The sequence below is a fragment of the Eleutherodactylus coqui genome, chromosome 3, assembly GCF_035609145.1.
Source record: "Eleutherodactylus coqui strain aEleCoq1 chromosome 3, aEleCoq1.hap1, whole genome shotgun sequence".
Classification (NCBI taxonomy): domain Eukaryota; kingdom Metazoa; phylum Chordata; class Amphibia; order Anura; family Eleutherodactylidae; genus Eleutherodactylus; species Eleutherodactylus coqui.
This window is the reverse complement of record NC_089839.1, coordinates 160,156,015-160,173,818: the sequence shown is the minus strand read 5'-3', so window position 1 is coordinate 160,173,818 and position 17,804 is coordinate 160,156,015. Positions and strand designations below refer to the sequence as shown.

At 44.7% G+C, this 17,804-nt stretch overlaps 1 protein-coding gene across 1 annotated transcript in view; it reads right to left on the bottom strand.

The window, feature by feature from the left end:
* ACAD9 (acyl-CoA dehydrogenase family member 9) overlaps positions 1-17,405 on the bottom strand; it is a 61,689-nt gene extending 44,284 nt beyond the window's left edge. Inside the window, exons 1-4 of the mRNA XM_066596455.1 lie at positions 17,169-17,405; positions 10,260-10,353; positions 9,801-9,902; positions 8,743-8,849 (exon numbers count right to left, since the gene is read on the bottom strand). Coding sequence (XP_066452552.1) covers positions 8,743-8,849; positions 9,801-9,902; positions 10,260-10,353; positions 17,169-17,327 — 462 coding nt within the window. The 5' untranslated portion in view covers positions 17,328-17,405. The remainder of the gene's footprint in view (positions 1-8,742; positions 8,850-9,800; positions 9,903-10,259; positions 10,354-17,168) is intronic.
* Positions 17,406-17,804: the final 399 nt, after the last annotated feature.

The following is a 17,804-nucleotide window of genomic DNA, read 5'->3' as shown; positions in this document are numbered from 1 at the left end:
GGGGCCTAGAGTATGATGTAAGCAGTGGATACAACAGGAAAGCTCCCACCTATTATGCTAGCTTGGTTTTTTTCCCCATAAGTGGTGTTTTTCAACTTTGCTGTGCGAGCGGCCTTGCTGGGACCTGGGGCTTTGGTTGTGCTGCACCATGGTTTCTGTTGTGGAGGAGCAGTGATAGTGAGGCTGGTTTGTTGCAAGGCCCATGCAATTTAACTGAGTTGTGATGACAAGGAGTATAGAAGCTGGTGATGCATGAGTGCTTCATGATGCCAATCGGGCGCAGGTATCTGAACACTACTACAAATACTTTGCACCATGAGGCGGCCTGTACAACATTGGAGGCAATAATAGGTAAAAAATGTCAACTGTGGAACAACCCCTTTAAGGCACGCACTAACTAGCTACCCAAAAACAAAGGACCAAGAACTGAAGGAACGAAGGGGCGGCTGAGAAGATCAAGTAGAGGTAATGGACTCCCGTCACCCTCCAGTCCCAGAACAGACTTGTCCTTAAACCGCAGGGCCGCTTTAACGAGGAAGCTGCGCTGTCAGGAGCGTCGTGGCCCCCCCATTGTGCTGACCAGCAGTGATCCCAGGGTGTAAAAGCCCACCATTCACTGATGACTGGGCCTGTTCACATCACTTTTAGGGCATGTCCAGATGATGGAACCCAAAGCAGATTTTTCAGCATGGATTCTGCCTTTAAAAACCATCGCAGGAATCCATACCTAAACTGCAAATTTCTGCTACGTATTTTGCCGTGCATTCTCACGTGGATTTATCCCTGCCAAATGGCGAATATCTGCATACCCAGATCCGCGTCAAGAACGGACGTCACAGATGTGCATGGAATTGCGTTGGAAATTCTGTATGTGCATATTGTTCATTGATAGCACTAAACCCCCGTGAGGATTCGCGGCAACGATGCAAGAGAAATTTGCGGCATAGCTGCGTATTTCTGAAGTGCGGCTCTGAGTAATGGATATAGCGGTATGCAATCCGTCATGGCTGCCATTAGATGTATACATTAGGGGCTTTTCCTGGCATATAAGCCGAACGGGATTAATCATGGGAAAAATATACAGAAGATGGACAGAGAGAGAGGGGAGGAGAGGGCAGGAAGGGTCTGTGTAGACCTGCATGCAGACGAGCGACCACAAGTCTTTCAATCCCACACAATCACCCCAATCCCACACATACGCCATTACGTCCCAATACCCCAGTGGGGTCCTCCCAGGCCTGCATGGGAGTACCCGACTCTACACTTGACCTGGAAGATCTTTGGTTGCTCTTATGAGCCTTACCCACCAAAAAAGAGAATCTAGAATCCTTAATTCATCATATCAAATCCAAGCAAGAAAGAGCCTTTGTAACCCTCACATCTGAGCTAAATACCGTCACGCAGAGAGACAGGCCATTGCACGCAGAAGAAGGAAACAACTGGTAGTGGTCCTATAGGCTTTTCTATCACTTTCTCTCCAACTCTGCACTGCTCTCTACAGATTTCACTCAGAGGCGGGATCCATCCCATACCTAAAGCGCCCCAATTCTCTGTTCTTTCTCCATCTATCTGAGACATTATTCTCTGACTCAGCACGATTCCGGCAATACCAAGCTTATGTATAGGTTTTGCTATTTTTGTACACAAAAAACACTTATTTTTTAAGATGTGCTTTCGTGTGGCATCATTCCAAAAGCCATTTTTATTTTTGCCATCAACGGAGCTCTACGGGGACTTGTTTTTTGCGGGATGAACTCTAGTCTTCATTTATCCAATTTTTGGGAACACAACAGTTTAATTGCCTTTTATTCCATTTTCTTCAAGAGGAATTAACAAAATCTGCAATTCTGGCATGTTTTTTTTATTTTTAACGGCCTTCACCATGCAGTATAAGTAATATGTTAAAATTAATTCTGCGGGCTAGTACAATTATACCATTATTTCATTAGCAACTCTGCAACTTTTTCCATGCCTTAAAAACTGCATTCAAAGACAGTTAACATTTTTCTTCTTTGTTAATAGTGCTGCGCAAGAGTAGTTTTTTTCTTTTTGCGGGATGAGTTGTACTTTTTAATGGCACCATTTGTTGATCCATGCAACCTTTTGATCACTTTGTATTACATTCTTTGTAAGGTGAGATGGGCAACATTAACTATTTTCACCATTTTTTTTTCCCATGACGTGCACTGTGCAGTGTGGGTAAAATATCGTACTCTCTGGGTCATTACGAATGCAGCGATGCAACATGATTTTTTTATTTATTTTACACAGTAAAGATGGGATTTTGATATTATATATATATATACACATACATACATACACATACACACACGGGACTAAAATACCACCATATTTTAATAATTCTTCTAATAAATGACTATACTTTAGTATAGCAGTGTATTAGAATGGCTATGAAGCTCAGACAGAAGCTGAGCCTTATAGGTCACCATAGCTGGGAGATTGAGGGCAATATTTTAGTTTCCGAGTGCTATAGCAACCAATCAGGACTCCGTAATCGCATTGCGAGAGTCCGATGGGTAAGAGGGCCCCCCCCCCCCTCTTTCATTGTTTTACATGCTGCAGTCACACTGACCACAGCATGTGAAGGGTTAAACAGTGGGGATGAAAGGTTTCTCAGTTATAGGAGCAAGTGTCAGGCTGTTATCTAGCAGCTGAGCACCCGCTCCCCATGCAGGCTTCTGATGCAGCCGCCGTCAAAAGACGGCGCATCAGAATAAAGGCTGCCGTCAAAAGGTGTATGGTTGATCATTAAGGGGGGGTTAAGGATACGTTCACATGTGGCAGAAAATGGTACCGATTTTACAAAGGGAAAAAATACACATTGTTTCTGTGTCAAAAACTATTGGTGAGGATTTTGGTGTAGATCTGCAGCCAATTTCAAGCTTTCAATAGAGGTGAAATCTGACATAGATCTGCACCAAAATTCACACCAAGACCGCGCCCTCCTACAAGATCCACCAAGAGGCTTGTTTTTTGTGGGACAAGTTGTACTTTTTGATGGCCTCATTTCTGGATATATATAATGTATTGCATAACTTTTGTAAAACTATTTGTAGGGAGATTGGGGGAAAAAAAAAAAGAAATTCTGCCATTTGTTTTTGGATTTCATTTTTATGGCGTTCAGTGTGCAGAATAAATAATGTGATATCATTACTCTGAGTCACACGATTCCGGCGATACCAAGTCTATACAGTTTTTATGTTTAGCTATTTTTGTACATTTTAAACATTTTTTTTCATAAAGGTTTGCTTTTGTGTCGCCACATTCCAAGAGCCGAATTAATGTTATTTTCCCATTGCCAGAACTCTAGAAGGCCTTGTTTTTTTGCGGGATGAACTCTAGTCTTCATTTATCTAATTTTTAGGAGCATGTAACATTTTGATAGCTTTTTATTCCATTTTTTCCAGTGGCAAGATTAACAAACTCTGTAATTCTGGCATGTCTGTTATTTTTATTTTTCTCACTGCATTCTCAGAGCAGTGTAAATCATATATTAAACTAATTCTACAACCAGTACGATTATGCCAATACCAAATTGTAATAGTTTTTTCTTTTTCGAGACTTTTTCACAGTTAAAAAAAATAAATAAATAAAAAGTAATAAAAGTTTAAACCACCCTCCTTTTGCCATATTTATGATTAAAAAAATCTAAATAATAAAAGAAAAATACATATTTGGTATCGCCGCGTCCGTAAAAGTCCAATTTATCAAAGTGGTGCATTATTTACCCAGCACGGTGAACGTGATAAAAAAAAAAACAAAAAAAAAAACAAAAAACAATAAAGAACGCCAGAGAGCCACTTTTTCAGTCACCCTGTCTCCCAGAAAAAATGCAACAAAAAGCGATCAAAAAGTGGTATGCATTCTCAGGGACAGGTGGGGTTCGCTTCCAGAGCTCTCCGGGAACTCGCAGAATTCGCAGAAGGAACACCGATAGTGCTAGGCGGTGATTTCAACATGTGCATGGAACCCCAACTAGACTCCTCCACGGGACGCTCAACACTAACCAAAGCAGCTATTCGCAAGGCACAGAGGATACTTGTAAGTATGGACCTAATCGACCTATGGCGCATTCTCCACCCGGGTAAGCGTGACTACAGTTTTCACTCCATGGCACACAATTCATACAGTAGGATTGACTACGTATTTATATCACACGGTCTGCTCGACGGGGCCCCCAAGTGCTCCTTGGACATATTCCTCTGGTCTGACCACTCTCCAGTATTTGCATCCTTGGGCCCGGGGGACACTGAGAGGGGGACCCATACCTGGAGGCTTAACGACAGTCTACTTAAAGACACGGCATGCGTACAGGATGTTAGAAAGACCATAGAAAATTTTAAAAAGGATCATGTATCAGACCCCACTAGCGCCCCAATTAAGTGGGAAACCCTAAAATGCGTGTTGAGAGGCGTTTTTATCTCACACAGCGCTAGGATTAAAAAAGACCACACCGCACGCCTCACTCAATTAATAAGGGAACGTAACGAAAAGGAAATCTCTAATAAAGCAACCTCATCCGCTATCCTTCAAACAGAGATATCGGAACTCCGCAACAAAATCCTAGACATACTAGATAAAAGAGCCCTAAGCAATAGAGATAAATTGAAAGCCGGATATTATGAATATGGGGACAAGAGTGGTAGCTGGCTTGCCAGAGCATTACACCCAAGAACGGCCCACCCACACATACACTCCATTAACTCAGCGAGAGGAGGGAGGGTTCACGCTCCGCAAGAAATATTGGGAGAATTCAGATCATTTTACTCTAAACTATACAACATAAGCGAGGCGGGGGCGGGAACGGAGAGCCAACACACACGGGCGTTGTCAGAGTACCTAGACTCCCATGCCCCGGAGCCCCTCTCACAAGAGGAATCCGAGGGCATGGAAAAAGATTTCGAGCCGGAGGAACTCAAACGCGTACTCTCAGAAATTAAATCGGGGAAAAGCCCAGACCTGGACAGGTACTCCCCGAGATTCTATAAGACTTGCGGAGACCTGATTTCAGATATGTTACTGAAAGCCTTCAACGAGGTCTCGGGGGCCGCCCCTTCCCATCCCAAGCCCTACAGGCACACATCGTCTTGATACCCAAGCCCGGGAAGGACCCCCTGGCGTGCGGCAGTTACCGACCAATTTCTCTCATCAACTGTGACTTAAAAATCTTTTCAAAAATGATAGCAAACAGGCTAAATCCCGCAATTCCCCGAATTATCCACGGAGACCAGGTGGGCTTTGTTTTAGGGAGAGAAGCGAGAGACAACTCCATAAAGACCCTGGCCCTAATCGACCGGGCAAGAAAGAAAAGAACCCCTCTATGCCTCCTCTCTGTCGACGCTGAAAAAGCGTTCGACAGAATCAGTTGGCAATTTCTCGAAGCGACCCTTCGTAGGGTGGGACTCGGCACCAGAGCTTTAAATCAGATAATGGCCCTATATCATCGCCCCTCGGCACAGGTCAGGGTCAATGGCAAGTTGTCATCTCCATTCGAGGTTAGGAACGGCACACGACAGGGGTGTCCCCTGTCCCCCACATTATATATCATAGTTATGGAAGTACTAGCCAACGCAATTAGGAACAACCCCTCAATACGTGGGATACAGACTGGTAGAGAGGAACGCAAATTATCACTTTACGCAGACGACCTCCTGTTATATGCCACTGAACCACACGTCAGCTTCCCCAATATTATGCAGGAGTTCGCTACGTTTGGCCAGTTCAGCAACTATAAGGTAAATGCTCAGAAGTCGGTAGTCCTAAATATTACCATCCCACAACAGGAAGTCAGCAATATGGCCGCAGCTTTCCCATTCCAATGGAGAAGCGATTCATTCAAATATCTGGGAATTCATATCCCAACCGACCCAACCCAGCTGTTTGAGTTGAACTACAAGCCGCTGCTACTGACCCTGAAAAAGGACATGGAGGGCTGGGCAAGAGGCTCGCTGTCATGGTTTGGTAGGATGAGTGCGGTTAAGATGGATATCCTCCCTAGGATATTGTACATCTTCCAATCAGCACCATGTAACCCCCCGAAAATCTTTTTCAACAGACTGAGAAGTTTGATACTCCGGTTCATATGGAAGGGAGGCTCCAAAAGACTCAGCCATAAAAGCCTATCCAAACCAAAAACAAAGGGAGGGGTGGGCCTACCTGACCTATATCTATACCACAAAGCCACGATCGGAACCCTAATACTAGACCTGCACCACCACGAATCAGATAAACTATGGGTACAAATCGAAAACGAGAATAATACCTTCTCACCAAAAGGAGCATTCTGGATCCCGAAGCGGGTCAACTGGGAGAGGGCGGAGGCATCGGGTCTGATGATCACCCTGCTGGGGGCATGGAAGAGGGGCTGCCAGACAACGGTCCCGGGTCCCCTTACCCCCTTAACTGGAAACCCACAAATTCCAGCAACAATGGGCACTCGTAGCCTGGGATTCCTACCCAATAGAACGGAAGCTAGGATAGGGGAGGTGGTGGACACCCGGGGCATACGAGACCTGGCGACTATACAGGGGACAGGAGGAATTCCCCCGGGCTCATGGATGCAATATTGGCAGGTTCGTAGCTACCTAGGAAAAGTGAGGCCGGAACGGGGGTGGAGCCTAAACCTTACCCCGTTTAAGGAACTATGCAGCAGAGGGGAGGCGCCCAAGCATACCGTGTCATTATTATATAGCCAGCTACTGGAGGAGAAGCTGGGTGGTCACACCCCCAGGTGGGTTGCCGCATGGGAAGAGGTCCTGGGTAGATCCTTTCCCGGAGAGCTCTGGAGCAAAGCTTTCCAGCACACCCATAAGATGTCGGTGGCAAGTAGGCTGCAGGAGCTGAACTTTAAGATTTTGTCAAGATGGTACATGACACCAGAGAGGCTCCACGCCCTATTCCCATCGGCTTCAAATATGTGCTGGCGATGCCACAGGGAAGTGGGCTCGATGCTACATATATGGTGGGAGTGCCCCATGATCAGACCCATCTGGCGAGACATGAGAAAATTATACGAGAGAGTGTGCAGGGAATCACTGACCCTGACACCTGAGGTGGCACTTCTATCCTTCCCTCCACTTGGCGCCCACTCACTCAAAAAAGGCCTGCTGAAATTTTTCATTATGGCCACGAGGCAAGTGATACCCAGATTCTGGAAAAAGGACACAGAAATCCCTAGATGCGCATGGGTGGGGGCCTTAGACGAGATCGAAAGATTAGAGAGAATAAGATCACAGGAAGATACAACCGGAGCCGAGAATTTCTACCGCACCTGGGCAGTCTGGATAGACGCACGTAACTCTCCTCTAATCACCAGGTGGCTACAAGACGGTAACTGTGAGTAGCCAACTCATACCTCGAGTAGTGGGACAACCAAAAGGCACTAACCTGGATCCCCCCCTCGACACCCCCCCCTTCCCCGCCCTCCCCGTATATCATACCTCCCCTTGTCTGTCAACTATCAGAATATAACGCACACATTAGCATATTGCTTTTCATAATGTTTTTCTTGCTTTTTCTTAATTAGTTGCAACATTAAGCCGATGACGTGTATATCACACCACTTTCATAATATGTTAAAGTAATGTTATATATGCAACATAAAACCAATAAAATATGTTGAAAACAAAAAGTGGTATGCATTCTGAATTAGTACTAACATAAAACTACAGGACATCCCGCAAAAAAAAAAAAAAAAAAGAGCCCTCGCTCAACTAAGTCAACGGACAAATTACAACGTTATTGTGAGCAGAAGATGCAGCCGAAAATAATTTTAAAAAATTGCAAGTACTTAAAAAAATACAAGTACTACAGCAAAAAAGAAAGAAAGAAAAAAAAAAAAACTACACAAGTTTGGTATAGTAGTAATCGTACTGACCCATAGAATAACATCATGTCATTTGTGTTGCAGTTTGTGTGCCATAGAAACAAAACGCACTGAAATTTGGTGGAATGTCATTTTTTTCTCCATTTTACTGCACTTAGAATTCTGTAAAAGTTTTTCAGTACATTATATTTTACTTTAAATAGCACCATTGAAATATACAACTCGTTCCGCAAAAAACAATACAGCGACGTCGATGAATAAAGGAGTTATGATTTTTTAAACGGGAAAGGGGGGAGGGATGGGAAGGGGGGAAAATAAAAGTGGGAAGTTGCCGTTAGATCGGTAATATATTCCTGCTTCTTTTTTCAAAGTCCTGCACTGTTCTGTGTGGGTCTGTGCAGGCAGAGCACACGGTCACAGCTTATGGCAATGTACTCTGCAGGACCGGAATGAAACATAGCCCAGAAATCTTCCGGGTTATATCGCTATGGGCAGTGAAGCTCTTCCCAGAAAGTTTCCGGGCGTGCCACTCAAGGGGTTAATTGTTTTTAATGTGCTAGAACAGAGGTACTAACTTTGTAAGGAAGGGGAGAGGGGTAGGGGGGGGGAAATAATTCACACTAGTGTTATCAGCCAGGGATATGGTTTTGCCCCTACTACCAAGCTCTAGTAATGCTATGCCCACTACTGGTGTCACTCGTGCATAAATGTATCTTCATCAGCCAACATCTGGCTAGACACAAGCAGGGGCCCAAGAGACATATGCAGTTCCTGACCACTGTTATTGTTATCATGCATAAAACAAGTAGGATTCAATTATAATAAATATTGTTGGGTTTTGTGGGAGGGGGGGGGGGGGCGGTGACTTAGTAATATATATTCATATTATATTGTACCTTCAGCCCTATGGCTTGGTGAGCTGCCAAGGTTACAGCTATTGAACCATCCAGCGATGTGATCTCTCCTAGTCGAGCATACATTGTGTTTGACAACCCCAGGCCTCCTGCATGCAACAAAATAAAGAAAATGTGTCAGCACTCAAGTAAAATAAAAGCTTTATTACAGGAGAAAAAAAAGATTATATATTATGACTTCCTTCCACCAGAAACAGCAGCACACAAACTGTGTATTGTAGCTCATCTCATCTCCATTGATGTCAATGGGCATGTGCTACAATACTACACACAATCTGTGAATAAGGTCGGCTGCACATGACCGGGTCAGCTTCCGCATTCGGTAGCCCGCACCAAAATCCTACCCTGTGCCCAGCCGGCATCTGCACGTACCCGTCTGGATGGTCTGCACAGTGAGCCATTGATGTGCACAGTACAGGTTGTTTTCTTCAATGTCATTGTGGAAGGGCCGTGGGTCGGACTGCTTTCATTCAATGGAAGCTGTCCACGTGGATTACACTTACAAATAGAGTATGCTGCAATTTTTCCTCCGCCAGCGGAAACTAGCAATTACTTTCCACTCATGTGCAGGAAAAAGCATTTTTCCATTGCATGCCAAGGGGCAGTATTTGCTGCGGAATCTGGAGGTGGTAACCTGCTCCGGATTCCGCAATACAAATATGCCAGCGTGCAGCTGTCTTTGGAGTGGCCAGAAGTATCAATATAACCCTGCATAAGCTCTTTAAATTACTGATCGCCACAGGTTTGCAGTCTTCCAGACTGAAATTTAAACAACTGCATAGAACTAAAAAGATAAATAAAAAATGCCGAGAAGCTGGTAAATGTGCAGGTTACTGTGGAGTTCTGACAGGTGGGTACTGGGATGTGCTTTTTCATACTTCACTGAAAATATAAATGACATGACATCCCAAGACAAATCTCAACTATCCATCTACCATCATCTAAATTCACGCTGCACTTCCATAAGCAGGACCAAAACCTAGTGAAAGAAGAAATCACTTTAGGAGCTGCATACAGACTCCAATGACGTCTCCACTTACCATACTCTTCAGGGATTTGCATGCCAAACAGTCCAAGGTCCTTCAATCCTTTCAGTGTTTCAAGAGGTATTTTAGCATTTTGATCAATTGTTTTAGAATCAACTGCAAGACACAAAATGTATTATTAACAGACCGAAAAAAAGGAAAAGTCCTATACAATTCCTTACAACATATGCAAGTGAATTGCAGGCTCAGACATTATTAGACTGGTATTCCCATTTTAGACATTTAGGGCATGTAAACTCAGTTTGCAGGTCCCACCTATGTTCGACTCTTCCGGTAAAACTTCACAACACCTCTACTGAACTCTAGAAAAGTGGCTGCACCGCTTATTGCCCAAACTCATTTTTATTTTACCAAATCGTCAGCCAATTTTTATGTAAAAGTGATTTATTAAGCAAAAGAAATAAAACAAAAAGACAAACATTGAAAACACATAAAAACGAGCTATCATCTCACCTTCTTCATTGAAGAACTTCTCCACTGGTCCTACAAGTTGCTTGATCTCTTCCAACTCCTCATTACTGATCTCTGGGTACGGAAACACTTCTTCCTGGTAGACACAACAAGTAAACTCATAGTTATGTCAAATCTTCTAATCTATATAGTAAAAACCAAGTTCCAGGACATACAGGTCTCATACACTACTGTCTACATCACATTGTTCCGGCCAAAAGCCAGGTAGCTGCGGGGAAAGTGGACGAGCCTCATTATAATCCGCCTGCTGGTTCCGAGATGGAATCGGTCAACCTGCTGCTTGAACAGAGCGTGAAAGCAGGATCCCCAGCACAAGCGTGAAAGCACCCTTATGTCAACATTTAGAATTAAACCGTTATAATCTGCAACACGGTACCCTTTAGGTCCTATTGTCGGAAAAAAAAAAATGTATGCATTGAGGGGCGGGTCGCACCAACCATGCCTTTGACCCAGGTTTAGTTAAAGTGCGATCAGCAGTTGAACTTTATTTGAGGAGACAATGTTGCAAGAGCACTTTTTGATCCAAGATTTGCAAAACTAAGTACACTTCATCGGCAATCAAAGATTGAACCTAAAAGAAGTGTGATTCCCAGCATTCTTAACTATAAGGAAAAAACATGGCTGCTACCAGCGGCAAACATGGGTGTAATTTCAGCACCCAGGGAAAGCCTATCAGGGAAAAGAAATCTTTGATTTTGACTGCTAAACTGTGTTCAACTAGTTTGATCCACCGACATCGAGGAATCAAAATGAACCTAGATTTGAAGAGATCACAGGCTAAACCACATTGGAGCAACGTTTTTCTTGTTGATCCAAATTTTGCTGTAACCAACACTGAGGGTGACTACCCACTAGCGGTTTTTTTGCCGCTGCGACTTTCTAATGTTAAAATCACAACGCAGCAAATTCACAGAGGAAAGGAAAAAAAACACTAGTGGGTAGCCACCCTAAAGGGGTTTTCAGGGAAATACTATTGACTTATCTTCAAGATAGGCGCTCAGAACCCTGGCCAATCAGCTGATCAGGTGCTTGTTTTCAGTACTGCAACACACAGGGGTATTTAGCGTAAGCTACTGCTCCAACCCATGTAGTGGCTGGCGCTTATAATTGCAGGCACAGATCTTTTTAAAGGAATCTGTCACCTACTTTTAGCACTATAAGCTTATGGGCTGAAAGTCAGTGGCTGCTGCGTCCAGGGGCTTGTAAGCATTATTTGCCTCCCCAGTCGTTCCCCCAATCTGGGCGCTGAAAGCCTCTGCTCAATGCATTTAGTGGGACCTTCAACGCTGACATCAGGGGAGGGAAGTATAACACTTACATTCCCAGACTCAACGGTTCACCTACTTTCAGCTGAGCTTATAGGACTAAAAGTAGGTGACAAATTCCCTTTAATGAGATTTGTGCCTGCAGTGACAAGCGCTGACCACTACATAAGGGTTGGAGCAGCAACGTCCGCTCCATACCCATATGTTGCAGTGCTGGCAGAGAGCGCCAAATAAGCCAACTCATCTGCATCCCAAGTGGTGGACCAAAGCCAATCAACTATTGATGACCTATCCTCAAGATAGTCATCAATACCATTTCCCTGGAAAACCCATTTAATTTCCTCCCATCCTTCCTGAATACATTAGTATAGAATATTGTAGTCTGCTATGCTATTTAGAGATAAGCGAGCATACTCGTTAAGGCGATTTACTCGAGAGAGAGAGAGAGCATCGCCTTTTTCGAGTACCTGCTGGCTCGTCCCTGAAGATTCAGTAGGGGGGGGGCGCGGCGCAGCGAGGGGGAGCGGGGAAGAGAGTGAGATCTCTCTCCCGATCCCCTCTGCAACCCCCCCACTCACCCCTGCGGCCCCCCCGAATATTCATGGACGAGCCAGCAGGTACTCGAAAAAGGCGATGCTCTCTCTCGAGTAAATCGCCTTAATGAGGATGCACGCTTATCTCTAACGCTATTCCATATTGATTATTTGTAGTACACAGACGTATTTCTCCAGACGGGAGTCAAAAAAACACCCTTGGGCCTCACTATGCACATGTTTAGTATGCAGTTCAGGAGTCTACTGGTACACAGTATGTGGACATAGTCTGAATAGGGTCATTTTGGTGGCAAGCACATCGATTTCTACAACCTCCATTCACCACAAACTTCTGTAAGTCTGCTGCATGTGAACATACCCCAATACCAGCGCAGTACTGAGCACCAAAGTTGTGGGGTTTTATATAAAACGTTACAGCTTCTTCAGAACTAATCTGGAGCTGGGAGCAAAGCTTCAGCTACACGCCATGGGGTGCACTTGTAGTCCGTGAATGACATACGGGCGGCATGGACTACACAAGACAGATTGTGCACGGACCATTCGTCCTGCGGCAGCCGGTGGGGGCTCAGAGCTACTATCTGACACTTCTTCACAAAGAAGCCATTTCCCACTGGCTGGATAAGCTATAAAGGATTAGGCTTAAGTTATGCAGCCTTATCCCAGCCACCTGTAGAAGCCTAAATCCATCCCGACAACCTGTGCTTAATACTCCCAGCGGGACAACTAAAGGACCAAAGCAGGCCCTGGATTATATACATATAGATTTATCTCCGTATCGGGTAATCATGTATATGAGATTTCCGTAGGATTGCCCTGTGCTAGCTTACAGTGCATTGGGGCAAAAGGAAACCATTCCTCCATGGATATGACGGCCCACTTGTAACTATGAAGAATTAGCATTATCATAGTTCACCCAGATGCCCGTCTCTGTAAGCACCTCATGAGCAAATAACTGCGTATCTGCTTTATAATAAATGCTCAATATCTGAAGTGTAAAACTACCGTGTTTCCCCGAAAATAAGACCTTGTCTTATATTAATTTTTGCCCCAAAGGAGGCACGGGGTCTTATTTTCGTGGGAGGTCTTACTAGCAGGTTTGGTCCAGGTCAATATCGCTGCTCTCCACAGCTCAGACGCACTTCTTGCAGTCCTTGGCTGCTCGTACAACATCACTTCGCGATTACACGATTCATAAATCCCGCCTCCAGGAAGCGATGGTTGTGATTGGTTCTTCGACCGTAGCTCAGCCAATCAATGCAGCGCTGGATGAACCAAAGCAATGCTTGTGATTGGTTCTTACACCGCTGCTCAGCCAATCAATGCAGTGCTGGATAAAACCAATGCAATGGCTGTGATTAGCTGCGGCTCAGCCAATTCATAAATCTCGCCTCTACAATGCGATGGCTGTAGATTGGTTCTTACACCGCTGTTCTGCCAATCGACAGCCATCGCATTGTAGAGGCGAGATTTATGAATTGGCTGAGCCGCAGCCCATCACAGCCATTGCATTGGTTCATCCAGCGCTGCATTGATTGGTTCTTCAACCGCTGCTCAGCCAATCAATGCAGCGCTGGATGAACCAACGTTGCAGGAGACAGCAGTAAACATTTATTTGCGCCGATTCACCCAAATCTTTTCCAATACAGCCGTCTAGGTGGGTACTAGGGACTGGCATGCCAGTTAACCATTAACCCCTTAAGGGAAGGGGTGTTTTGGTCCTAAAGGATCAGACACTTTAAAGATTGTACCTATGTGGTGGTTTTACTGCCCTATTTTTTTTCATCAGCCATCAAACTTATTTTGGCCGAGTTTCCTTTATTTGTGACATATATGGGTATTTTTAATATCTTTTATTCACTGACTTTTTCGGGGGTAAAATACTTTTTTTTAGTTTTTATTGGGGGGTAAAAAGCTAAAAAAAATATGATTTTTTTAACTTATAGTTTAATTCATAAAATGAGTACATATACGCAATATAAAGTACGGCAATTGGATCCTCATTTTGTTTCAGACGTTCCGATATATAATTTGTATGGTTTTGAATTACAGAGTGCACATAGCGGTGGTTTTGGTTGGCGAAGTTGGGTCATTGCATGTATATAAGTTATTTATTTAACCCCTTAAGGACATGGCCTATTTTGGTGTTGAGGACGCAACGATTTTTGGCGGTTTTTTATCTCTACTTTTCAAAAGCCATAACCTTTATAATTTTCTGTCAACGCGGCCGTATAACGGCTTGTTTTAGTGTGGCGAACTGTAGTTTTTACTGCTGCCATTTTTGGGTACATAAACTACATTGTAAAACTTTCATAAATTTTTTTTTACGATAGCAGTGAGGGAAAACTCATCAATTCTGCCATAGATTTTTTTTGGTTTCTTTTAATCAGCGTTAATTATGCAGCATAAATGACAATTTTTGCGGGTCAGTACAATTGCAACGATACCAAATTTTTTTATTTTTTTTTAATATATATGTTTTTCTTCTTTTCTGCAATAAAACCCCCTTTTTTTGGAAATTATTTGTTTTTCTAAAATCACTGCATTCCAAGTCCTAGAACTTTTTTATGCTTCCGGAAGAGTTCTGTGAGGGCTTGTTTTTTGCGTGATAAGCTGTAGTTTCTACGGGTACCATTTTGGGGTACATACGGCTGTTTTGATCACTTTTATTGTTATTGGGGGGGCAAAAAAGAAAAAAAAAGCATTTTGTCTCATTTTTTTTGGGGGGGGGGGGGTTACGCTTTTTGCCATGCAGAATAAAAAGTGTGTTCAATTTGTTGTACTTGTCGTTACGGTTACGAAGATATTAAATACCGGTATGTGAGATTTTAAGTTTTTTTACTTATTTTTATACTAGTAGGGGGAGAGAAAAAAATTAAATAAATAAATAAAAAATTTTTTAAAAAGGGCTTTTTTACCATTTGTTTTTGACACTATATGTCCCTGTAGGGGACTTGTACCATAACACCTATGATCGCAATGATAAAGCATTGCAGGACAGAAGTCCCACAATGCCTTATTGCTTCTAGTAGCGATCATAGGCAATGGCGTCCTGTTGCCTGGCAACCTGTCGGGCCCGCCACCATTATTTCACAGTGGTCAACACGGCAGGGAAAGCGTTAACAGCGGGCGTCACTGTCCCGATGCACCACCACTGTTGCAGCGGGAGGCCGGCTATCAGTGACAGGAGGCTACTGCTACAGGATAGCGCGGCATCTCTCTTGAGATAGCGAGAGCGCTATCCATAGGACGCAAGTGTACACCCTGTTGCGTTAAGTACCCCGCAGCCAGGACTTCCACTTATGCCCTGTGGCATTAAGGGGTTAATTTCATTTTTTTTTTACTTATTTTTGCAATAATTATGATTTTATTTTTTTTACATTTATGCCCCCCATCAGGTCATATAAGTAGTCTGGGGGTCATTCACATTTTTTTTTTTAATTTCACACTTTTCCACTGTTGCTGGGGCATCCATAGGAGTCTCAGTTACAGGGAAAACATCCCCCTGTAGTGACATTAGTCACTGGCAGAGCTGATCACGCTCTGATAGGACCCTGCAGCTCTGCTCTAACAGGGGCACCCGGCGGTCACGTGATTGCTGGGTCGCATATTGGAACATTGAGCGCTACGCAGCCAGGAGAGGAGAAGACAGAAGCTGTTAAAGACCTGCCTGGCTGCAGGAGCAGATGTTTGATCCTGAGCCGTACTTCTGCTAGCGGGCGAAATTAATGACCAGGACCAAGCACCATGCCTCATGCTTAAAGGGTTAATCTCCGAGCACATGACTGGTCTGTTTCTGACTATGATGGCAGCGTGCCTACATCAAGCATGCAGTAATCTCATATGACTAAATACCTCCGGCGAGCCCAACAGCTGCTCACAGTCTACGGAGCACAGAAGTGTGCCAAAGGTCTCCAGTACAGAGCGGGAGCTGCGGGCACTGCCTGCCGGGCACACGAGGAATTGAGATTCACCTCACAATTCTGCACAATAATATAGTCGTAAGAAAGAGGCGAACCTCTTCTATAGGACTTCTTAGTGTCCACGAGGATCACATGACGCGGCTCCGAGCAGAAACCACACAAGAATAGTAGAAAAAAAGGGTATAGAAAAACGAGGTAATACTGCGCTTTTTGTGCCCATATTATGGACAAGTGTCCCGGGCCAACAACGGGTCTGACCCAAACTGGCATCATCATCAGCTCCGCTCTGTGTTGCAGTGTCTGGCGCAGCACTAAATCCCAGTTTAAGGGCGGGCTCACACGACTGTGTCGTAAAACGCTGCGTCACATGTGCAACATTTTACGACGCGCTCCTGTGGGCCTGGCCTAAGCGCTGGTTCACGCAACCGTATATAAAACAAAACAAAGCGTTTTACCGCGTTTGTGATTGCGCACAGCAGAGTATCTCACGCACACGCGCTGTCCTGCACCGGCTTCCTGTTTTGTTTTTTCTTCAATTTTTAAGTCCTGTCTCCTAATGACACGAGGAAAAGGAGAAAAAACAACTTCACAGACAATACAATTGCGTAAGTACGTGGTTTTTCTACGGACTTGTAGACAATAGGGCTGTAACGTTCATAATACGCGATAAAATAGAGCAAGCTGCGGTTTGTTTTGTTTTACATACATTAGATTCAGTGAATACACACAAGTGCATCAATGATAATCAGTGCGCTTTCATTCACTGCGGATTATTTGCACCTAATACGCAATTACATTTGACTCCTGAGCCGGCCTAAATAGCGCAGCATCTAGAAAAAGTCAGTGGACTCACGGGCGGCCCGAAACATCTGTAATACATGTACAAAAATGTGTCCTCATGTATAGCGTGCAAAGTCCACACTCCCATTACTACAGTCCCAGCAGGACAAGGTCGGAGGACCTCTGGGCTGTACAGTCAGCTCCAACTTGTGAGAAAACTACAACTCCCGGCATGCCCCGGTACCCACAAGCTGCCAATCCATGCTGGGAAATGTAGTTTTACCACAGGTTGGGGAGTTCTGCTGTAGTTGCTATACAGTTGGGTTGCTATGGGGGAAAAGACACCCCGCGCAGGTTCTCCACTCACTTTACCTTAGCAATTAAGCCCAGGAAGAGCTGCTTGGCGTACGTCAGACTCCGAGGGCCGGTATGTAAGAGCTGCCGTGATTCTACCGGCCGCACCCGGATAGGGGCTCCGCACCCCCAGGCCATCCGCCCGAGCCGCACACACAGCCGGTTCATCGCTCTCATGTCAATGTCACGGCCAAGCAACAAAAAAACTACTCCTTAGCGAGCGACCTGCTACGTCATCAGTAGGCGCGGCTGCTCGGGGGTCACGTGATTAGACCGAGAACTTGTCCTTGTTTCGAAAGTATCGTACGTGTACTACATCCCTGAGGGCCACAGCAGCCGAGTAGTCACTGCCGGGAGCCTGCAGGGGGCAGTACAGCTCACTAATGTACGGGGTATTCGGGGCCCCCGCCCCTGCACAGGATCTCACCCATGCTAGCACGCACAGTCCGCCTGTTTATGTGTTGTTTATATCTCCCGCGCCATCACTGCCCAGCCTCATCTGTACACGCTGCCCATACAATGTGATTGTGCATGGGTGGCATTGATTAGGTGCCCTTCGCGAACAATGGGTTCTCTAACGCATAGTACGCCACAAAATAGAACACGCGTTCTTCTTTCTGCTGCTGTATTATGCATTTCCTACATGCTAATGTG